Source organism: Sceloporus occidentalis, unplaced genomic scaffold (assembly GCF_023333645.1).
Source record: "Sceloporus occidentalis isolate IW3139 unplaced genomic scaffold, rSceOcc1.0.p SCAF_2, whole genome shotgun sequence".
In the NCBI taxonomy this organism is placed as follows: domain Eukaryota; kingdom Metazoa; phylum Chordata; class Lepidosauria; order Squamata; family Phrynosomatidae; genus Sceloporus; species Sceloporus occidentalis.
The window spans coordinates 57,978,337-58,003,180 of record NW_028316982.1 but is presented as its reverse complement, the minus strand read 5'-3'; the positions used below and the strand labels follow the sequence as shown (position 1 = coordinate 58,003,180).

General features: G+C 40.8%; 1 protein-coding gene across 5 annotated transcripts in view; it reads right to left on the bottom strand.

Moving 5' to 3' along the window:
- The window catches only part of YEATS2 (YEATS domain containing 2), a 69,120-nt gene extending 46,615 nt beyond the window's left edge, over positions 1-22,505 (bottom strand). For 2 of the 5 annotated variants that reach the window (XM_089509569.1, XM_089509572.1), the window contains exons 1-11: positions 19,025-19,213; positions 17,180-17,293; positions 15,436-15,533; positions 15,247-15,339; positions 12,125-12,364; positions 10,526-10,641; positions 8,669-8,830; positions 6,084-6,195; positions 2,714-2,758; positions 1,037-1,223; positions 230-463 (exon numbers count right to left, since the gene is read on the bottom strand). In XM_089509569.1, coding sequence (XP_089365695.1) covers positions 230-463; positions 1,037-1,223; positions 2,714-2,758; positions 6,084-6,195; positions 8,669-8,830; positions 10,526-10,641; positions 12,125-12,364; positions 15,247-15,339; positions 15,436-15,533; positions 17,180-17,279 — 1,387 coding nt within the window. In that variant the 5' untranslated portion in view covers positions 17,280-17,293; positions 19,025-19,213. Of the gene's footprint in view, positions 1-229; positions 464-1,036; positions 1,224-2,713; positions 2,759-6,083; positions 6,196-8,668; positions 8,831-10,525; positions 10,642-12,124; positions 12,365-15,246; positions 15,340-15,435; positions 15,534-17,179; positions 17,294-18,067; positions 18,128-19,024; positions 19,214-22,372 lie in introns of those variants that run through there. The other 3 variants (XM_089509570.1, XM_089509571.1, XM_089509573.1) reach the window with 3 other exon arrangements.
- Between the last annotated feature and the right edge of the window lie 2,339 nt (positions 22,506-24,844).

Below are 24,844 nucleotides of genomic sequence, written 5' to 3'. Positions count from 1 at the left end.
TGATTTGTCAAAAAGACGGCCACCATCTATAGGCATTTCTGGCAAATAATAATAATAATAATAATAATAATAATAATAATAATAATTTGTGTTTTCCCACCTCTCCCAGTGGCTCAAAGCGGGGTTACAGACTATATAAGATAGAAAGAAATAATATAATCAATATAAGGTCAATCAGTTTATTCTGATCTCAGTGCACACATAATTAGATAGATCATATATGTCATACCTGATACAATCTTGCAGCTCATGGTGATTGGCTGGAAAGACTTGCCAGGAGATTCAGCAGGGCTTGGAATTCTGCCTTGAGGTATGATTTTGCAACTAGCTGCAATGGGCTGAAAAGCTGAGTTGCCATGAGAGCCAAAAGTAACTTTCTGGGTTGCAAGCTTAGTGGGAGTCCGTTCTAAAGATGATGGCAGGGAATAAAAGGCTGTATGTCTCTCAGTTTCAGTACTAAAACCTGATGGATAAATACAAAAGGGGGAAAGTGCTGCAAAGTTTATTTAAGCTGAAAATCAAAAGGTTATACAGAAATGTTAGAAATCGCACCCTCCACCATTTCTTGTTCCTTCTGTTTTGGAAGCATTTCTAATTATTCAGAAGGCTACCCACTTCACAGCAGCAGGTGCTTTCCTATTGAGACTGGAAAGATGAATATTATTCTCTAAAATGCCTCTCTCCTTGCACAGCTAAGATTATGTTCCCCACTCAGAAACAGCGCACATATAGCATAGTTAAAATTATGTTCTCTACTCAGAAGATAGTGAATTGTCCTTTGTTGGAGATTTTAAAACAGAGATTGGGTGGCCATCTCTCAGGAGTGCTTTAGTTATGTACTGCTTTCTGCATGGCACGGGAGATGGATTAGAAGATGGTCTTGAGGTCTACCAACTCAATGGTTCTATAAGCTATGAGAATCCATATGTGTTTTACAACATCAGTGTGTTAAAATGTTTGTACAGATACATCTGTATCTGCTCATGCTCTTTTTCCCCAGGCTGTCTACTTCACCCACCCAAGTATTTTTCTTTACCTTTTTCAGTAGAAGCATCTGCAATAGGTTCATGTATTTGCTTTATTGGTGAAGATGATTTCACAGGAGCTGGCATATTTAATGGCAAATGCAATGAGTTGGAGGCATCAGAAAGATCAGAATCTGATGAGTGGGAGAACAGATATTCTTCTCTCAGAGAATGACGATGCAACTCAACATCCACAACCTTTCAGGAGGCAAAGGAAGAGTACTGTGAGGCAACTATACCCATTTTAAAAAGAAAAAAAAATCTGCAGAGAGGATTTGTAATATACTTTGGTATTAAGGACATTTAGAAGCCTGCATCCACCAGCAGGAGTGCTTGCTTTGGAAGTAATTGTGCTGAAACACTTAAAATGAACCAAATAGATGCACCAGAAGAGCAAATTTTGGTTAAATTGTGTTCGTTGCAATCAGCACGAATGTCAAATCTAATGCACTAAAACAATGGTTCTAAATATTTGGTCCTCCTGATGTTCTGGATTTCAGCTCCCAGAATCTTCCAGGCAGTATAGCCAATGGTCAGGGATTCTTGAAGCTGAAATTCAAAACATCTGGAAAGCAAGTTTTGAGAAATCATTGGTCTAAAGCAGGGGTTCCAAAAGTTTTTGACTTGTGGAGCCCTTTTTAAAATCAATTTCTATGGCGGACCTCCTAAGAGGCCTACCCTATCTCTTACAAGTTAATGGTGTTTAGGAGTGATGTTACTTTTTGTTTCTTATTCTTTAATTTCATTCAATTTTTATTTCTTTCATTTGCCTGGCTGCAGAGCACCCGGGAAGTGCATGAGGAGCCCTAAGGGCTCTTTGGAGCACAGGTTGAGAACCGCTGGTCTAAAGGATCATATTGTCTTATTTCTGCTATGTTCTATACTGACTCAGCCTGAGTAGCTGGGAATGACAAATGTCAGAATTAATTACACATAAAGAAAGAATAATATGGGGAAATGCACATGCTCTCTAACTATAATGGGACATATCTAACATCAATCCTACCTAGAGTATGCCCACTGAAAACAATGAGATCTGATTATCAAGTTCCATTCTAACAGATCCTCTCTAGTGAGGACTAAGATTTGGCCCTATTTTTTTAAAAAAAGAAACTTTCTTTTTTAGTTTTTCAGTTCCCTCCCCAGATGTTCAGGACTGAATGCCCTCTCCCTTCCACTCACAGGAAAGAACCTACCACTACTCTAAACTTCATCTGAGATGCCCAAGTTTTCCTTTCTTGTACCATTCTGAACAGCATGGGGAATATGCAACCTTCTGGAAACTGTTGGATTACAAGTCCCACCAGCTCTACCTAGCACAGCCAATGGTGAAACATGATAGGAATTTCAGTCTGGAAGCACATGTATACCAATGCTGGCACAAGTCACACTAATTGGGAGTCAATCCAATTACTTTTCAGTCAATAAAAATACACAATTCACATTGCTTTTCAACACGCAAACTACTAACTGTAATCCAACAGTTTCCAGAAGGTTGCATATTCCCCATCCTGTTCAGAATGGTACAAGAAAGGAAAACTTGGGCATCTCAGATGAAGTTTAGAGTAGTGATAGGTTCTTTCCTGTGAGTCATTGACCAGCCATATTTTTTCACTTTTTTTTTCATTGCAAGGAAAGTTTCATAACTTTTACAAGAAAAGTCTAAAAAACCTTTTTAAAAATCATACCGTTTCAGCACCTAGCGTCTGTAGACCAGTGTATGTTCTATCCAACTGCATGAAACAAACACATAAAGCACAATATTACTGTTTCAAATAGAAAGAGGAGCAAATAAACACAGATGATTTCACAGATACACAGGAATAAAATTTTCTCTCGCGTGTATGTGCCGCATGTTTCTGCAAACCTGTGATGCAGAATTTTCCAGAGATAAGCACACACAAATACTTTGTTACCATTTACTAAAATGCTAAAACTTATTCCTTCACCATACTAGCATATTATCTACTTTGTATATCTTGATAAGATCACATTAGGCTAAGGCTGATTTTAACACTACCAAATAATGTGCTGTATCTATGTTATTTCAGTTGTTCCAAATGTTCTTAGAGCTTTGGCCAGATTTTCAACAGTTTGAATTGATGTATTTGTTCTTCCCAAATATTTGTTGAATGTGCCACATAAAAAAGAATATAGTGTGTACTGTCTCAAACCAATGCCTGTCATGTAATATTGGAATAAGGAAAACTTTATAAATATCAGATTACCAGAAAAGCAACATCTAAACTGTCATCGAATTGTATAATGTAATTTTAGACTGTTTAAACTATTCTTACTGTTCTAAATCATTTTGACCTGTTTGAATTTATTGTACACTACCCTGAGATCCTTGGGTATGGAGTGGAATACAAATATTTTAAGAAAGAATGAACCAGAATGAATTAGTATCACATTGAGAGGCAATTAAAAGCATAATGTTTCATGGAGGACCCAGTGAAAGTCACCTTCTTCATTACTGAAATAGCTATATGTTCATCAGATTTGAAACTGCTGTTGTTAAATGTTTTCAAGTCAAGCCTGATTGAGGTATGTTGAATCTATCCTAGGGGTTGTTTTTTTTTTTTTGACAAGTTGTAGTCAGAGTTTTTCATTGCTTTGCTTTTAGGCTGAAAAAAATACGACTTGCTCAAGATCACCCAGTGGGTTTCAATGCCTGAGTGGGGATGTGAACCCTGATCTCCTGGAGCCCTAGTCCTGAACTCAAACTACTACATCAGTAGCTCTCAAGCACTACTGGAAAGCAGGATTAAAATACAAAATGACCTTCACAATAATTTGAAGCTCTGTCTGTGCATGTGCATGTACACTCATGTGAGTATCTTCAAGTCCACTGATGAATATGGCTGGAAAAAGTTATTTTTTTCATGTCAGTATTTCCTTTCAGGGAAAATCTCATCAGGAGATTGTCAGGAGAGGGAATGCCCTGTGGTTAAAAAAAAACATGTTGCATCCCCTTGCCTTTAACTTTAAAAAAATTTTTTTTTATTTAAAGAGAGGATTAGGGTGTATCTAAGCTGCAGCAATAAGGCAGTCTGACACCATTTTAACTGCCACGGCTGCATACTACAGAATCCTGCAATTTTTAGTTTTGAGAGGCACCAGCACTCTTGGGCAGTTAAAGACATGGTAAAACTAGGATTCTGGAGGGTGGAGCTACAACAGTTAAAGTGGCATCAAACTACATTATTTCTATATTGCAGATGCACCATTTAGATTGTGCTGTGCAAATTAACCAAGTGAAAACTAGCCTAGCTTTAATATCTAAAATATCTGTAGACCCAAAGCCATACTTCATCCAGCAAATCCTGATTTTTCAAGTGGACAGGACACCATTACAACTTTTTAGAAGGAAACTTTCTACTTCTACTTCAACTAAATGGTGGTAATGTACTAATATTGATAACATTTCCAGGCAGATTAAGATGTGGACATATTCAGTGGTTAACTCTTTTTATTGGATGTATTATAAAGTATTAATTTTGTATTAGAAAAACTTTGAAATTTGTAGATGCATGTATCCTTCCCAAAACAAAGAATTTAACTGAGAGTCAAGGTTATTGGCTTTTTGCATGCTTTCTCTGTGGGAAAAGGATTCTAAGGTTGGAAAAAATAAACATTTCATCATTTATTGTTTATTGCTCAGGCAAACTTACTAATTTAGCCTTGCATAATAATAATAATAATAATAATAATAATATGTTTTATTTATAGACCGCTATTCCGCGATGATCATAGCGGTGTACAGTAAAATCGTTAATACAATAAAAATACAGTTAAAGGAGGGAGAAGTCTCATCCTTCAGGCAGTCCAAGATGTTGCTGGTCTGCCTGATGGCTCCCTCTGAGGCCGAGATGACAGTTTAGGAGGGAGGGGCCTCTTCCTTCAGGCAGTCCAAGATGTTGCTGGTCTGCCTGATGGCTCCCTCTGAGGCCGAGATGACAGTTTAGGAGGGAGGGGCCTCTTCCTTCAGGCAGTCCAAGATGTTGCTGGTCTGCCTGATGGCTCCCTCTGAGGCCGAGATGACAGTTTAGGAGGGAGGGGCCTCTTCCTTCAGGCAGTCCAAGATGCATAAGTGTGTATTTTATAGACAGCAATTTCTTGAAAATGTATTTTTTGAAGTATGGTCAGTTTAAATAAATTAATTTATATGCCTAGCTCATGTTCATGTTACACGTACTTGCCCTTTACTTTTTCCCTTCTTTAAAAAAAATGTTTCCTTTTCCCTCTCCTCTTTCTTTTGTTTCTGGCCCTGAACACCCCCACCACCCCCGCTCTCTTTTGCTGCAGTTTTCTAGCTCTTGCAGCAAACGACTGGCAGTTGTCTTCCCACACGGTACTTGTTCACCACCTGGCACTACTGCTTTCATAATGAGGTGCCCAGCCATGTTATCGACTCTGACCTCAGAGTAACTCACCCCTGCTAGGTGGCTCTCATGCAACCGCGAGTGAAGGCAGCTGCAAAGAGAGTAAAAAAAACCACAGCAAAAGATGAGTTATTTAAATAAGGGTTCGGAGAGGAAGCTCCGAATAAGGTATAGGCATCATGAAGACCATCCAGACTCAATTCGGGGTTTTGGCCCTGTGTCTTGCAAAAAGGGCACACTGAGCCTGAGGGAATTTGGGGTAAATCGCTCATGCAGATAAGCCTTTTGTTATCAAAATTTTAAAATCCATTAAAAAAAAAAGCTAAATCCCAAGTGCTATTGCATAGGCACCACCTGTGCATGCATTTGATGTTATAAGTTACACAAACTCTCTGAACAAAGACAAAATTAACAAGAGAAGAATGATTACCATGTTAGTTTTTATGGTAGCACACATGCGTAAACACATTTGTTGTTGTTGTTGTGTTACTTCAAGTTGTTTCCAACTTATAGTGACCCTATCAGGGAGTTTTCTTGGCAAGATTTGTTCAGAGAGGGTTTGCCATTGCCTTTTTCTGGGGCTGAGAGTATGTGACTTGCCCAAGATCTCCCAGTGGACACACAAACAAAATGAAATTCTGTCCTGTAAGCATTACCACTGAAGCAAAGCTACCTTCAAATGATGTATGATATCGATTCTTTTGTTCCGGCTATCCTTAAAGTGAATCTGAACTCGCACAGGAAACTCTCCCCAGCCTCGTCTGGTCAAGTGGAAAGGGGGCTCTCTAGGAATAAGGCAATTGCAGAAGCTTTTATTACTTTTAGAAACAATTCTGTGCAAAGGAAATACTTTTTGAAATAAATCCTCATCTTCACAAAACAGAACATAAGTTTTAAAAAACTATCTTCTTACTATCATGTTGGACCTGCTTGCAGGTGGAGAAGAAAAAGCAGAAAGACTTTTGTCAGGAAGGGGAGCAGTGAAGCGTCACTGTGGTAACTGGAGTACTCATAAAATGCTGAAGTACTAGCAACCTTACTAGAGAATCTGAGGGACCCTCTAGTATTAAACATATAAAAACTCTTTAATTGTTTTGTACGATTACATGACTCTACAAGGATTTAGCAAACACATAAGGAGATCATCTTGACACAGGGTGTTCCCAAACCCCTGAAGTATATAGCACACATTTATCACTATGCAAGAAAAATAGTCACCGAACACTACAACTTTGTATAGAGAGGAGGTGTTGGTAAGGAGATGCTTAAGTACTCTCTCTACTACCTATTCTTCTCAGTGTTTTTTGTCCTGCTTGGTAAACATTAACATCTGTAGGTTAGGGTGGAGTGATTTTGATTGGAAAAATCGCTGCTAGAAAATGAGGTTATTCAGCGTCTCCTGGGGTTTGTCTTCTAAACAACACAATGATACAAGCAATGGGCAAGAGACAGTTATATGCCCCCGCTCTCCATAAAAATATATGGGGATTTAAGATGAAATCCTTCAGGAATGCAGCCCATTATCAGTTTATCTGGACATTCCTAACCCTTCCCTTCACCCAGCTTCTGCTTTTTCAGATGTATTAAGATTTAGATTCTGAAGAGGAAATATTGGGATTTTTGGCATCCATTCAACATCAGGGTTGGTGAGGCTTACTTGAAGAAAACACCCTGGCACTGGAGACATAAATAAAGGCATTTCAGGTGTTTATTCATCTCCTTCTTTGGTGCACAGTCTCTTTGCTACAATTAGTTTAAATTAATTAATCACATTCTCTCTCTCTCGCCACCTATGCAACAAGGACTATGACAAGATAGTCAGCTGGCTCAACAGCCATTTCCCACATGGTGCCTGGCTTGTGGAAAGTGAAAGTATTGTAGCTTTTCTTTTCAACATGGCAACTGCAGTACTGTTTCCCTGCTCTACCTAGGCTGTCTGCTCCAGACATAACTAGTTATCCATTCTGTCATGCTGCTCCTATACAGAACAAATAAGTACAGGTTGAGTCTCCCTTATCCAAAATGCTTGGGAGCAGAAGTGTTTTGGATTCCAGATTTTTTCAATTTTTTCAGACTCTGGAATATTTGCATATATATAGTAAGATATCTTGGAGATGAGGCCCAAGTCTAAACATGAAACTCATTTATGTTTTGTATACACCTTATACATATAGCCTGAAGGTAATTTGATATACAATATTTTTAAATAATTTTGTGCATGAAATAAAGTTTGTGTACACTAAACCATCAGAAAGCAAAGGTGTTACTATTTCAGCCAACCACTGGACAATTTTGGATTCTGGAGTACAGTTGGCCCTCCCCATTTGCAGCTTTGACTTTTGCAGATTTGATTATTTGTGGATTTAATTACTATGTTCTTTCTAGGAATCTTTATGTTCTCCAGCACGACTCTGCCAGAAGTTGACCACAGAACCACACTAGAGGTTCTAAGTCGAGAAAACACTGCTCTAGGCATTTGTAGGCCCTCCAGTGCAATTCTATGGTCAAATTTTGCCAAATGTTGTCTACTGAGTTACATTGGAGGACCTACAGATTCCCAGAGAGGTGTTCTCTTAGGTAAAAAAAAAAAAGAGTATTTTTTAATTTGTACAGTCAGCCCTTCTTATATACGGATTTTTTATACATGGATTCAAGCATACACGGTTTGAAAATGTTCCAAAAAAATGTAAATTTACCTTGATTTTCCAGTTTTTATAAGGGACACCATTTTGCTATGTCATTATATTTAATGGGACTTGAGCATACACGGATTTTGTTATACACGGGGCATCTTGGAACCAAACCCCAGCGTATAACAAGGGTCCACTGTAGTTTTTCACTATCACAGAGGTCCTACACCCCTAATCCCAGCTAATATGGAGGGCCCAATGTATGGAGGGAGACCCAACCTGTAACAGTAGATGAATCTCCAATACACTGATGGAGGAGAAAAATACAGCAGTAGCTGGTAGCTTCTGTATCAGAGGGGAGGTGAATCTGCTTTGGGTTTTATAGTAATCATTAAAATTACCCAAGCTCTTGAACCTATTTTGGGGGCAGGGTACATCACCTTCCTTTAAAGTTTAGAGTAAAACACACAGTGGTTTCACCACTCCACTGACTTGGAAGTCACCACTGAAAAATATCAGAGAGAGAGAGATAAGAAGGGAGACACAGAACAGTCGCTGAACTTTTGAAAACACATCACTTAGTGGAGGGTGGGGGACAATCTGGAAGTTTCATCAAGAGCTGTATTACCTGACTTCAACAAGATCATTTGGTTTGTAGCTGGGATGAAGGAAGAACCAGACTTTCTTAACAAAATGATCGATGCTGGGTTCTCTCCGGGACCCTCGTACATACACCATCCATTTATGAGTGGACTGGTCATTCTCTTCTCTCTTATCAGGAGGAATATATCTGGAGAAGGAAAAACACATCACTAATATAAATTCTGCCCCACCATATATATGTGTATGTATATGTGTATATGTGAAAAAATCCTGGGAAGTTTGACTGGTGGGCCACTTTATGTGGTGGTCTTCCATATCTGTCAATAAGCAGGTTTGAAAGTCCATTCATCTTCCCAACATGTTGCTAGCAGGGATAAATAATTATGCCAGCCATGGAATTGGTGCCTATATGAGACTGCTTGGATTCTAAGACCTTCAGGGGAGTCTCTCCTCTGTCCCTCTATCTTCTCAGATTTGTTTGGTGGGAATGTGGAAAACAGCCTTATTGATGGCTGCTCTCAGGCTTTGGAACTTCTTCCCAAAGGAGGCTAGGATGACTTTCACGTTGTCATTTTGCTGCCTAGTGAAATTTTTCTGTTCTGAAAACCTTTCCAGGAACTGACTGTGAGGTCCTTTAATAACATACTGGTTGTGGTTTGTTTTGCTGGTTTTTATCAGCTGTCTTTTAATAACCCTGTTTCAATGGGCTTTAACTCTGGGTAACATTTAACTATATTTTAATAATTTTTAAAATATATTTTAACTTCTTTTTATAGCTGTTTTTAATTGCATTTGTTTTAACTTTTTAAAGTCACCTTGGGACCCAGTAATGGGGAAAGGGCAGGATATAAATTAATTAACAACAATAACAACAATTTTATTTTCTCCCACTGAAACCAACTGTGAGAAAAATGATGGGGCAACTCTGTACAAAAATGGCATGGGGAAAAAGAAAAAAGCCTCCTCCCTTCCCTGCTTCTGCCTTGGATGGCACTAGCCCACCAGGATTTAAGAGGTAGAGGGTAATCCACCATGTTATTTTCCCCACCTCCACAGGACTGCCCATCAGAAAATCAGAGGGAGAATATTTTGTATTCAGTGACTCCCTTTTAAAATTAATCCTTTCCTTTAGATATTATATTGTAAGACCATCTAAATTTGATACCTTGGTATTACATATCTTCAGTATTTTGTTTTATCACACAGATTGCATGCACTGCAAAGTCTCCAGAGACAGAAGCTTCAATACCAGGCCTGAGTCAATCCAGGGGTGAGCAACAGTGCAGGTGCCAAGGGTGAATTTTCCATCATTACTTCCCGTGGGCCACACACCCCAGTGTGCCAAAATACTTTCTTTTTTCTCAGTTTCTCCTCTCTCAACCACAGATGATGGCAATGGCAATCCTCCTTCTGATCAAACGTGCCAAGAAAACCCCAAGATAGAGTCAAGTTAGGGTTGCCATAGGTCAGAAATGACTTGAAGACACACAACATCATCATGCACTTTGGACAACAACAGGAGTGATTGTCTGAAAATTTTTGCCTGAAAACTGGACTGAATCATTTTTTAAAAAAATGGCACTCTCCCCATTCTGAAATAAATATTGGCACCAACACAGGTGTCATTTAAGCACCAAGTCAAGGCATGGCTTTTTATTCAAGACTTTGAGCCCTAATTGATTTTATCCAATTTCCAAATTCATTATAGTTTCCATTATTTCCAATTGTTTTAAATGGTGTTAAATTGTTTTGAATGTTATACCATCATGAGTTCCTTTAATATAGGGTGGGCTAGAAATATTTTAGATAGATAGATGATAGACAGATAGATAGATAGATAGATAGATAGATCAATAGATAAAGAAAGAGTCCAGATACTGACTTGGAGACATTGCCAACCACAATGGTTTTCTTCACAAACAGTCGTGAATGCTCCTCACGTGAGAGATTACCCTTCCTTTGACCCACTTTGTGATCTCTTGCAACACCAGAGGTGCTCTGAGAATGAAAGGTGTAAGACTCTATTTCAGTACACATTTACTCTAACCATTTCCCCTTATGCTAGAAAAAACCAGATACAATACACTTTTTTAATTCAATGAATGCAGAACAATCACAAGATAGATAGAAGTGGCTAATGCAATAATTTAAAAAAAAATTAAAATAATGTCAGTTCTGGACATTTTTTTAAAAAGTAGTATATACTTTATGGTGGAATAATTTATAAAATTAAGGACCACGCTCTCAATGGCTGATGACAGGAGAAACTAGACAATTTACCAGTGGCATCACTTCATGGGTGTGGCCTGCATTGGGTGACACTTCAGACTAGGGGTGACACCCAGCTGGGTCCCCCTCCAGCTGTTGAGTAGGAAGGGGTGAGCGTACCGCTCCTGGCTTCACTATGGCAGTGGCTCCCTCCTCAGGAGGCCACTGCCGTGGTGAAGAAGGACAAGTGCACCATTTGGTGGCCACCAACACACAGACACACACAGACACACACACACAGCAGCTCATCACACCAGGTGACACCAGGCATGGGGACACCACTGCAATTGACAGGGTTTAGCTAAACTAGCCTATGTTGCCCCTGAGTAGATGTTTTGTTTTAAAAATTAAGCAGAGAAATGCAAATGTAAACTACGGAAGTTTACTAAGAAATTATAATATGCTAGCAATCTGCATGTCAAAAAGCACCCAACTGGCAAGAGTACAAAAGTAAAGAATAAGACAGTCAGCCTACATTATTTATTTTTTACAGTTCAACAGTATTCAAGCCAGTGCTAGAGCAGCAATACATGGAGACTAACGAGGCAGGGGTTGAATCACTTAAATGTGTGGCTATAGTGGCTTGACCAAAGTGCAGCCCTCCAGGTGTTGTTGGACTGCAGCTCCCAAAATCCCCCGCTATTCACTTTGCCAAATAATCTCATTCAAAGTTCAACTAACCTTGCATTATTAAGGACATAGACATGTGAAGCTGCTGATGAATTAGAAGGCCAAATTCAGTCTGTGCTCTGTTTTTCTACCTTATTTAGTGAAAAGACATGCTAAAAAGGGGGAGTTTTCATTTCACTAAGGAAAAGCAACCATTTTTTTAACCATATTCAAGAGTGTGGTATGATGGCGGACTGTTTCCCAGTCTTCTCTCTGTTCTGAATGTGCCAAAAACTGCAGAAAATGTGCTAACCTGGAGTGACATTATGTAATGAATGATGAAGCCAAAGTACAGCAACTATGAAATTATCACTGTATATAATGCTACATCAGGAGCAAATACATAGCAAAGAGGAATGCATGCTTACTTGACCTTGTTCTTACAGCAGAGCTAACAAAGCTTTTATGCCCCTTTAGGGAAACAACCTCGGTGAGATCCCAAAAGCCTAGCAGCAGCAAATAATGGCTCATAACCATGATTGCTCTGAAATACAAAGAATGTATTCCCCCCCCACCTGAGTTTAATACCTTGCTCCCATTTTACCTGACTAGAATTCTTACTCAGTCTCTGACTGAGTTTGTGTGGCAATCTATCTTCTGCATCCAGATTACCGTTGTCCTTTCCCATCAAATAGTCCGTGTGCTGAGATGATTCACTCTCTGAATGGTTAACTGACAAAGTTTCTGACCCTTGGTTAGCAGGAGATGATGATCGGGAAGGAGACTCCAAAAATTTCTTGATAGCAGGATGGTTAAACATCATTGGATCACATGTCTTGATCCCCTACAGTAACACATCAGGTAGACAATTTAAATTTTGCTCCAGAACAGACTATAATAAAATATCACAATAGAACAAGGGGTGTCTCCTATAATAGGACAACATAGCTAATCATTCAGGAATGGGCAGACATCAAATTTGCAGCACTGACTTTTTTGTACATTTGTTTCTTATACTAAAACCCCAAGATCTATCAGAGCTTGATGAAAAAGACACACACACCATTGTTACACATAAAAATCCACTCCTGGTGACTTCTTGTTTTCTTCATATCAAAACAGGAGGAAATTATTTTTATTGCTATTGTTTGCTGAAAGCTTTAGTGAACTATAGTAAATTACCAGTATATCCATTTGCCAATAAATTCAGATCTGACCACTCCTGATGTGACTGCCAGTAACCTTTCAGATTCTAAGGCTTAGAGATACAAAGTTTCAGAACAAAATCTGTAAAATTCAGGAAAAAATTCAATTTTTTTCTGAATTCTTTTTTTTTCCACAAAAAGAAAAAGAAAATTGAAAAAGAAAATGAAGAAATAAGCCAGGGAACATTTTGTATGTTTGACAATGATTAGTAAAATGTTTAAGACTAAGCCCTGAACAGATGAGCCAGGACAGCAGGGGCAGAACCGTGCTATCTGGCCTAAGTGCTCATCAGGGCTGGTCCCTGGGTTAGTGCTGGAATAAGTGGGTGTTTACATGCCTTAGCTGGGGACCCACTACCAGTGCAGGCTTCTTACATTTTTGTACCATCACTTCTACTGAGAAGCTTCCCATTGCCACATCTGATAGACAAATGGAATGCCTGACTGTATCCCTGTGGCCAGGGACCCTGTTTCCACATTATATGTGACAATGGGGAGCTTCTCAGTAGGACTGACATCGCAGAAAAGTAAGAAGCATGTGGGGGCCATCTGAACAGCCAGCGTGACACCGAATTTCCAGGAGACTCCCTGGCAAACCAGAGGTCAAAGTGGCCTAGAGTAAGGACTTTTTACCCCAGGATTGAGCCAGATTCACTGGATCAACATCTGATCTGAGAGGACTGAGCCCAATCCTGGCCTCATAGTTTTGGCCTGTGTCATCCAAACAGGATGACAGGAGGCTGGGGGAGGGGGAACATGGTGATTCTGGCCCATACAGACAACCCCAGGTTTTGGGGGACAGCCATAATACTATGCGACAGGAAGACTCTTATGTAAGACAACATACAGTATCTGATCAATGCTATTTCTGGCCTTCTTTTCCTTTTTCTTCATTCTTTTTATGATAACCATGCATGACACTATGGAGAGAAGACAAAACAATTGTCTCTTTTTTAGTAATGCAGTTGGATTTTTTTGTTTTTATTGGTTTTGCCTGCTTTTACGAAACTGGCAAAATCAAATAGGTTCCTTGCAGTTCAGGACCTTGTAGCTCCATTTGTATCTAAAATCTAAAAATGTTAAAAACTAAATTTAATTTGTAATTATTAGCTGGATAAGCTGTACATTTCACATACAAAACATAATTTTAAGCCAAATAAAATTATATAACTGCATTACATACTTGCAATCACATTGGGAATACAAATAAATTTTAGCTTTTGTAAAATAGACAGATTGATATATTGTAGGGGATTAAATATATTATTAAATATAGGGATATAGATACATAGATATGCTACATCCTTATATTATTACATATAAGGATGTAGCGTAATAGTGGTATATATCCATCAGCTAGTGAGGGAAGGAAATCAGTAGTGTATTTTTTTTGTTTAATAGTTTGGTTGTATTTCTTATTTGTTATTATTGTTTGTATTTTAGATATATTTACAAAATATGTTTGTGATTGTGTTTATGTTTAATAAAAATATTGTAGTTTTTTATACACATAAGGCATTTCATGTTCCTGGAGTAACAAAATGACTTTCAATCTGTACTGGTACTATTACAGATGAGCCTCGCCTTACGCGGGGGATCCTTTCTGGACCCCCCCTCGCGTAAGCCGAATTCCACCTATGCTTGAGCCCCATTCAAATTAATGGGGCTTGTGTGTGAAGTGGCGCACACACGCCATGGGCGCCCCCCCTGTTCATTCGAATGGGATGTGCCGCCCGTGCGCCGCACGTGCTCCCTGCGGCTTGAGCATGTACGCTCAAGTCTGTGTATAGCACGCCCGCGTATAATGCGGGCGCACTGTATAACATTTTACCAAAAGAAAACCCAAACTGTTTTAAAGCATAATTGACCAACACTTTTAGATAGTCTAGTACAGGGGTGATTAACAGGTGGTGATAATCATGTTTCCCAAGTATGGCACCCCTTCTCCACAATGGCTGCATTTCAAAAACTGTATACCAAATGCACAGGGAAGCCATTGAAATCCACAAACACTTGGACAACTTCAATAGGAAAGAAGAAACCCTTAAAGTAAATAAAATTTGGCTACCAGTCCTGAAGAACACCAAAACCAGGATTCAGCAAGTGCAAATGAGAAACCGGTCAGGGGCTTTCCCAGCAAACAATGATCACCAATTAGCAGACACTAATCCTCTTTTGCATATCCTCCTATCCTGAGGCCCGGTCATCAACAACAGAACAATACACAGATTAACATGGGAATCACTCCTCCTTACACAGGATCACACTGTGTGTGTGTGTGTATAGATACACACACAGACACAGACACAGACACTCTCTCTCGTCCAGGTCAGCATTCTCTGAAGATGCCAGCCACAGATGCTGGTGAAACGTCAGGAATAAACTCTTCTAGAACACTGCCACATAGCCCGAAAAACCCACAAAAAACTATGTATACCAAATGTTCTAAAATCAGACGAGACAACTTTTTTTCACTCACTGTCACCTTTTGAGGAGGGGCAAAAACTATAAGAATGTTTACCTCTCCAACTTTAAGAAGACCAGCAGAGGCATAGTAGTTTGCAACAATGCAGGCACGCAGTTTATCCATCATTCTTCTTGCCTCAACAAGGCGCTGTAAGAAAGGGAGAGAATACTTTTATGAAGCACAGTCATTGCAACAAGCCACTGCTTCCCATCACAATAAATCTCAAGCATGCGGTCTATATACCTGATCTATAACTTCAATCTCATGTTCTTTGTTCTTCATTTCTACTGAAAACTGCTCTTTAATAATCGTTTCAATCTTCTGTACTGCAGCATCTCGAGCTATGCACACACAAAAAGCCAAGAAAGAGGATGACAATTCTTATGTAGAAGAAACTTAAGGCCATGTCTAACATTACATCACTGTCCTTGTTCCTAGTGTGTGAAAAATAAGCCAAAAATATACATCACTGTAATGTTGAAATGCGTCATGAAGGAACAATAAAAGAATATTTCAGAACATAAACAGTTGCAAGACTAAGGGCCAGAACAGCCAGCCAGTTAAAGACACCTTTTGGGTGTCTTGGGAGCATGGCGTTTACACGCTGCACACTCAGGTAATGCCTGGAAGCCACCTGGCTGCCTAGACATGGGTGGCTTCAAGACAGTCCAGTGGTATGGCGTTTACATGCTGCACGTTGCTGAAGTGTCTTAAAGTTGCCCTGGGGCTGCAGCGGGGCTGGGAAAGCTGGCTTTTTCTCATCTCAAAAAGAAGTGGATCTTTTCCACTGAGTTCAAGGCAGATTGGGGCCACGGTGTTTGTTTGCCATGGCCCTAATGCATTTTTGGCAGGGGCAGATTCAAGCCACCCCTTCTTCCCAGTCTGTTCTGGCCCTAATTTATATATTTCCAAGACCAACAAGACGGTAGCCACCTAGTGAAATATAAACTAGAGGAACTTGCAAAATAATAAATCACTTAATCAAGGGATAGATAAATTGGCACCCTTATTCTGTACTACCTCCAATAAGAACTAATCAGAATGGCCAATGTTTGCGGATTACGGGTGGCACTGTCCAAAATATCTGGAGGGCATCTAGCTTCTTAGGAAATCTGTATCAAGAATCTATTTGGACACAAAGGCCCGGAACAGATGGGCCTTTGCGGCACCCTTGTCACATGCGAGGGTTGCCTGGTGAATGGAGCACCAACACGCCCGGCAACCCTCGCACATGATGAGGGCGCTGCAGCTGCGCCGCTTCCAGATGGGGCAGCACAGCTGTGACGTCATCGCACTGGCTCTGGAGCTTTGCGGTGTCACAGTGGTGCCGCAAAAAGGAGCCGCTTCTGGGACTCCTTTTTTGCTCCACAGCAGCACCACGCAAATGGGTTACTGCAGCGCTCCTGTGAAGCAAAGAAAGGCGCCGGGGAGGCGCCTCTTTCTGGCGGTCTGTACCCCACCAAAGTTTCATCAATTCATACAAGAACCACTATACTAAACATGCATATTGACTCTAGATAATTTTGTAAATTATAAAGTAGCATCTCTATAAGTTTTTCTTTTTTTTTTTTTTAAAAAAAAAGATAAATAGCATCTGTGTGTGTAATCACAAACATGATTGTGGTGTGGAATATTTTAAAAAGATCTAATCTCCCACACTACCTCCCACTTCCAAAGTTGCTACTCCACACAACTCTCCATTGTTGTTGCTGTTATTTGCATTTATGGTGACCCCTATGGATAGGAGGCCTCTATAAATACTACACAATAGTATTTCAGCTCACGTGCAAATGAAATGTGATTGAGTTTCCTGACCCGCCAAACTCTTCAATTTAACAGTAATTATAATATATTAAAAGTAATCTGTGTTGGTGTGTGATACAAAAGAAGAACTCTCTGCATGTTTGTTCAATCTGCTACAAAGTCAGCCCACAGACAGACTCCTCTTCTCTGGATTCCACATCTTAATTTAGAAATAAACATCTACCTGATTGTTCAGCTGCTTTGTGATGTTTATTTGAATGCACAACTGAAATCTCCTCATAATCTGGGTCCATCTCTTCTATAGTCCTCTTGACTCCTGACATGTTTGGTCTCTTTACTGGAGGAAAGGAAGGAAAAACACAACAGACATTAAATTAAAAAACACCTTCAAAGCTTCCCTGTATCTAAGGTCACTTCATAAGAACCCTCTGACTGGGAACAAAAGAGTGTCTCAACTATTTTACTAATGCTGAAATTCTATTATAGAGGTGGGCAAATTATAATCTTCCAGATGCAACTGGATTTCAGCTCTTATCATTCTTGACCATTGGTTGTGTTGGCTGACAGAAACTGAGGTTCAACAGCAACATCCGAAGGGCTGCAGGTTGCCCACTCTTGATTTGTTAAGTTATTAAGCTCATCCAAACCTAATTTTGAATTACAATTCCTTTGTGTTAACTGATAAAACTCTTTAAAAAATGAAACAAAACAAAAGCTTTATCTCAGGGCCCATACATACACAGGCCAAAATAAAGTTGCTTCGGGTCACTTTGGAGGTATGCTGTTTAAATCACACATGTGTCTTAAGAGGCCAGGAGCTGTCCCAAAGCTGTGCTCCAGTCCTTAGGGCTGGAGAGTGGCTTTGGTATGTCTTCCGTCCTCTTAGGACACATGCATCATTTAAACAGCATACCTCCAAAGTGACCCGAAGCAGTTTTATTTTGGCCTGTTTGTACAGGCTCAGTTTCCAAAATACTGTGCACTTGTGGGAGAGAAAATACATTCTCATTCAACATAAGCATCAGTAAACCATGGTGAAGAACTCACACAAACACATCTATCCATCTACTGCTGTAGTGTTACTGATTATGTTTATATGAGATTCTCTCACCTTCTCCAAGGTACAGCTTCAAACACTTTTTAAAAATCCAGTAAAACCTATTTTGGCTAGAGATCCTGACAGGATAAACAAGGTAAATGTAAAGCAAGTTCCAAATACCAGAGGTTGTGAAGTATCCAAAGACTTACAGGATTTATGCAAACAGGGAAAAAGAGAGGAAGGACTTGCATTGCTTTGTTTTAATTCTCCTCCTAACTTTTCACTTTCATACACAGAGGGACAGAGAGGGATTATTTCACATTGATGTCAATGACTAGTGGAGAGGGAAGAATTAATCTACAGTGGTCCCTCCACATTTGCTGGCGTAGGGTAAAGGGCCCCTGTGAATGTGGAAAAAATGCCAATAAAAAGCACTATTCTTTTACCCAAGGGAACATCTGTCTAAGAATCTCCAGGTCCTCCAGTACAACTCTATGGTCAATATCTGCCAGAGGTTGATCACAGAATCATGCTGGAGGATCTACAAATGTCCAGAGAAGTGTTTTCTCTAGGAACTTCTAGGTTCTCCAGCACAACTCTATGGTCAACTTCCAGCAAAACTGTGCTGAAGGACTTAGAGATTCCTAGAGGTAACATATTAATCAAAACCACAAACAATCAAATCCACAAAAGTTAAAGCTGCAAATGTGGAGGGCCAGCTGTATACCAGCTACAGGTTCAGGACAGACCTGATACTGGTTTGGAATGTGTCTGAGCATAAGGAAGGGTGCAGACAGCATCTCATGCAAAACATACCTCCTTTCCCATTAATTTCATACTGGAGAACCAACCTTGGAGGTTTCCACTACAGTTAGCAGGGGCAACAAAAGTGGGAACATTCCTTTCACTGCTTATTTAACTGAGGTAATAAAGTGTTGGTGATATTTAGGGTAGGGATGTACATAAGCACCCTTGTGAAAGTATTACAAACACACAGTTAAGACTATCATGAATTAACTAGTATTTTACCTCAGATATATCAGAAATGCAGTATCTGATTTCCCTCTAATGTCACTGGACCTTGGTTGGAAAGCTTCTCAGTATCTTCAGCCTTTTACTGTGTCTATGTATGTACCTTCAAGTTGCCTGCTGACTTATGGCAACCCCATGAATTTCATAGGGATTTCTTAGGCAAGGATACTCAAGAGATGGTTTTGCCAGTTCCTTCCTCTGAAATACAGCCTACAACACCTGGTATTCATTGGCAGTCTCTCATCCAAGTACTAACCACTGCTGACCCTGCTCAGCTTTCAAGATCAGATGGGATCTGGCACCTTTAGGGTATTTAGGCCCTGTTAAATAAAAACTGCTTTAGACAGTGAAAAGTAGCATTTTATTTCAGCTCAGCTTTCTATAATATTCGATTGTACAAGGTTATCCTAATATTTGCTTTTGGCATAATAGGATTAATTTCAATTTCTCACTTCACATTTTATAATCTTTACAGTCATATAATCCTGGAACACCAAAGTAAGAACAGATTGACAACTGACCCACTGTAAGTCCTTATGACAGGGTGCACAAACTGCAACATCAAGACACTGCTACAAAACAGTTTTCATGACATATGAAGAAGTTTGTTTTTTTAACTCACACCATTCAGCCCCTATAGAAGTCATCTTCATAGCCATAATCTTATGCCATGTATTTGGGACAAACTTCACTCCAGGAAAGTGTGCATCAAAACACAATTACAGTGCCAACAGGTTTTTTTCCTCACAATGATACAGTAAACTAGCTCCCTAGCCATTGCACCCAGCAGTATTCACAACTTGGTAGGGTGTTCTCTTGGATTAGGGTGGCTTTGAGTCCTATGGGCACTTGGGAAGTCTCCCTGCGGAAGTTCCTTTATAAATTTAGAGAAATCCTACAATCAAGACTTCACCCTTGCACTCTTAACCACCTGACCCTATGCAAAAATTAGACACAGTTAAATCAACTGCAATGAATGGGAAGCAGCCAGGTCAATTTTCATGATAGAACCAGATAGCCTGTGGCACTCCAAAGCCCTAGTGAAATCAATGGAGTATGTGAAAGACTGGTTTGCAAAACATAATTTGCAGTTAAAAGGCCTCTTAACTTGGAATGAGGTTTCAGAGACACAGCCATGTTAGTCTGGAAAAAGCAGGATGCAAAGAGATCTTGTAGCATCTTGGAGACTCAGTGAAAGAGAAAGGTTGGCACCAACTTCAGCCTACTTCCTCAACTGCATGTTAAGTCTCACAAATGCCACAAGATTCCTTTGCATACTAATTTTCCAGACTAGCACAGCTATACCTAAAACCTTCTCTCTTCCACCAAGAGTCAACAAGATCCTTTGGCATCCTAATTTTTCCAAACTAATACAGCTCAAAGCTCAGGCTAACAACTTTTCTTCCAGTGAGTCTCCTAGAATTTACAAGATCCCTTTGCAATATCTGATTTTTCAGGCTAACACTGCTCATAGTTCTTCTTCCAGTGTCTCCAAGGGGCTTCAGAATCCCTTGTCATCCTGATTTTTCCAAATGAACACTGCTCAAAGCTCCTGCTACCTACTTACCTCTTACATTTAGTCTCCAAGATCCCTTGGCATCCTTATTGTCTACTCTAAACTAACACTTCTCAAAGCTCATGCTACCAACTTCTATCTTCCAGTTAGTCTCTAAGGTGCCATAAGATCCCTCTGCATCCTGATTTTTCCAGATTTAACGCTTCTCAAAGCTCAGGCTACCAATTTTTCTCTTCCAGTTAGTCTCCAAAGGGCTACAAGATCCCTTTGCATCCTGATTTTCCAAACTTAACACTGCTCAAAGCTCAGGCTACCAACTTCTCTCTTCCAGTGAGTCTCCAAGGTGCTATAAAATCCTTTGGCATCCTGGTTTTCTAAACTAACACTGCTCAAAGCTCAAGCTACCAACTTTTCCATTTAGTCTCTAAGGGGCTATAAGATCCTTTTGGCATCCTGATTTTTCAAAGTAACACTGCTCAAAGCTTATGCTGCCAACTTCCCTCTTCCAGTGAGTCTTCAAGGCAGTGCTATAGTCGTTCCCAAACTGTGATTCTCGGGATGTTTTGAACTTCAACTCCCAGCAGCCTCAGCCAACCTAAGGCCCGTACACAGGCCAAAATAAAGCTGCTCCAGGTCTCTTTGGAGGTATGCTGTTTAAATGACACACACATTTTAAGAGGCCAGACGCTGCGCCAAAGCTGCACTTTAGTCCAATCATTTAAACAGTATACCTCCAGAGTGACCTGAAGCAGCTTTATTTTGGGCCTGTCTGTATGGGCTCTTAGTCAATGGTCAGAGATGCTGGGACCTTAAGTCCAAAACACCTGGAAGACCAGAGGGGGAGTCACTGGGCAACAAGATCCCTTGGCCTCCTGATTTTTCCAAAGTAACACTGCTCAAAGCTCAAGCTACCAATTTTTCCATTTAGTCTCCAAGGGGCTATAAGATCCCTTGGCATCCTAATTTCCCAATCTAACATTTCTCAAAGCTCTAGGTACCAATTGTTTTTCTTACTTTTAGTCTCCAAGGGGCTACAAGATCCTTTGGCCTCCTGATTTTTCCAAACTAACTCTGCTCAAAGTTCAGGCTACCAACTTCTCTCTTCCATTTAGTCTCCAAAGGGCTACAAGATCCCTTTGCACCCTGCTATTTTCAAACCAACACTTCTCAAATCTCAGTCTACCAACTTTTCCACTGAGTCTCCAAGGGGCTACAAGATAAACTAATTCTGCTCAAAGCCCCTACCACCAACTTTTCTCTTACATTTAGTCATGGAGGGGATACAGGATCCCTGTTGCATCCTGATTTTGCAAACGAACACTGCTCAAAGCTCAGGCAACCAACTTTTCCACTGAGTCTCCAAGGGGCTACAATAAGACCCCTTTGGCATCCTGATCTTTCCCAACCAACTCTGCTCAAAACCCAGGCTCTAAGGGGGCTCCAAGGTCCCTCTGCATCCTGCTTTTTCCAAACTAACACTTCCCAGAGCTCCTACTAGCAACTTTTCTCCTCCATTCATCCCCCAAGGAGCTCCAAGCTCCCTTGCCACCCTAACAGTGGGTTATTATTGTTATTAGGAGGCTCTGGGTGCAAGGAACGCTGCTGGAGGCTCTGCAGCATCTTGAATGCAGGGGAGGAAGGGAAGAGCCTTCCTGGGGGGCTCCCTGGAGGGCTTCCTCCCAAAGAAAGAAAACAAACTTGGGGGCAGCTTGCCTTGAACCCTCCTCCTCCTCCTCTCCTTGCAAAGCCATACCCCCAACCCTCAAAGTCATGCTCCCTGGAGAGAGGAGAGCTCAAGGAGGCCCCGGGGCTCCCTCTGCCCGACTCACCGGCTGGGCGCACAGAGGAGCCTGGGAAGGCCGCAGGGCAGCCCCTCAGCGCCAACCAAGCCAGGCAGGGAGGGAGGCAACAGCAGGAGGCTTTCCCTCAGAGAGGCCGCGCAGCCGCCATGAAAGGCCTCCTCCTCCTCCTTCCTGACTGAGGCCTAGTGAGGAGGAAGAGGCGAGGCCGCGCAGGCGGAGACTAGGGAGGAAAGGGCGGCGCTGGGGATACGGGGAGCCGGCCTGGACTGGCCTCCATGGGCCCCACCAAAGGGGGAAGCCCCCAGGCAGATGGAGGGGCTGAGGAGAGAGTTGGAGGAGTCCTTGCTCCTGAAGTGCCTCACACTATAGGAATTTGGCCAGGGTCCTCCATTTCCAGGACATGTCCTCCCCGTTTCAGCATTTCACACTATAAGACGCCTGGCATCTTGTGAAAGGGGATCTAGGAGGCCACATGTTTGGACATGAGCCCGCAGCTTGATGCGGCAGCGAAGAAGGCCAATGCGATTCTAGCCTGCGTCAATACAAGTACAGCTGGCCCTCCTTATCGACGGATAATTTTATCCACAGATTCAAGCAAATGCTTTTTTAAAAAATATAATTTCCAAATAGCAAATCTTGATTTTCCATTTTATGTAAGGGGCATCGTTTTTGCTTTGCCATTGTTTTTAATGGGACTTGGGCATCCACAGGTTTTGTTATCCACGGGGGATCATGGAACTGAACCCCAGCGGATAACAAGGGCCCAATGGAGTCCCCAAACTGTGTTCTTTAAGAGATTTTGGACTTCATCTCCCAGAAGCCTCAGCCATGTTGGCCAGTGGTCTGGGATTCTGGGAGCTGAAGTCCAAAATCCCTCAAAGAGCAGTTTCTAGCTAGATTGCCACACTACACTCTTAGAATCATGGAGACCACAAGGGCCATCCAGTCCAACCCCATTCTGCCATGCAGGAAATCACAATCAAAGCATCCCCATTGACAGATGGCCATCCAGCCTCTGTTTAAAGACCTCTATGGAAAGAGACTCCACTACACTCAGAGGAAGGAATGTGTTCCACTGTCGAACAGCCCTTACTGTCAGGAAGTTCCTCCTAATGTTGAGGTGGAATCTCTTTTCCTGCAGCTTGCATCCATTGTTCCGCATTGTAGTCTCTGGAGCAGCCGAAAACAAACTTGCTCCCTCCTCACTATGACATCCCTTCAAGTATTTAAACAGGGCTATCATATCACCTCTTAACCTTTTCTCCAGGCTAAACATCCTCAGCTCCCTAAGGCGTTCCTCATAGGGCAAGGTTTCCAGACCTTTCACCATTTTAGTCGCCCTCCTCTGGACACGCTCGTTTCTCAATGTCCTTTCTGAATTGTGGTGCCCAGAACTGGACACAATATTCCAGGTGGGGCCTGACCAAAGAAGAATATAGTGGCACTATTACTTCCCTTGATCTAGACACTATACTTCTATTGATGCAGCCTAAAATCGCATTGGCCTTGTTAGCACTGTTGACTCATGTGCAACTTGTGGTCTACTTGGACTCCCAGATCCCTTTCATACGTAGTTTCATTCAGCCAGATGTACCCCATCCTATGTCTGTGTATTTCATTTTTCTGCCCTAAGTGTAGTACCTTACATTTCTGTGTTGAAATTCATTTTGTTAGTTTTGGCCCAGCTTTCTAGTCTATTCAGGTCATTTTGAATTTTGATCCTGTCCTCTGGAGTATTAGCTATTCCTCAATTTACAAATCCCAGGATTCCATGGAGCTGTCATGGCTCCATCTCATGGAATCTTGGGATTTGTAAATTTTTGTGTAACCTGAGTGCTAAGGCAGAGAAGGCTAAATATCTCACAAAACTACAAATCCCAGAATTTCATAGTATGGCAGTTAAAGAAGTGTCAAACTGCATTATTTCTGCAAGGCAAATTAGACATTATGTGTATTTTTTAAATGTTGATTTATCATATCAAAGGAAAATCAAGCAAAAACCTTGCTGTTTCAGATTTCATTTATAGTTTTGAGTATAAATGCAGCCAAACTAGAGATGTGTTCACCAAGTATAAAGTAGAGAGATCCAGGATCCTTTGCGGGATGGAGAACAACGTTACAGCTCTGACAAAAATAAATTAAAATCACCCCAGAGATTTGTTATGTTTTGTTTTTTGATAAGGAGTTATTCTCGCTAGCTAGATGAGAAAAATGTGTGTTTATTAATCAAGGAAAATATGGATACCAATTGTAACTGAAAATGCTGTCCTTTAGCCAACTGTTATGTGAACCTCTCAGCCAGTGCTATTTGGTGCATCCATCTGCAGTGAGCTTTCAAGCTGTTTCCTATTTCTAGCCTAGTTGTTATGAACAGATATAGTATCAAGAATAGCACAACTAGTCCTTGTTGTCCTTATTAAATATAGGTGTCCTCTCTTGATCTTGTATCAAGAAGTCCACAGGGCCCAATAGAGCAAATGCTATGGAAACCTCTAAGTA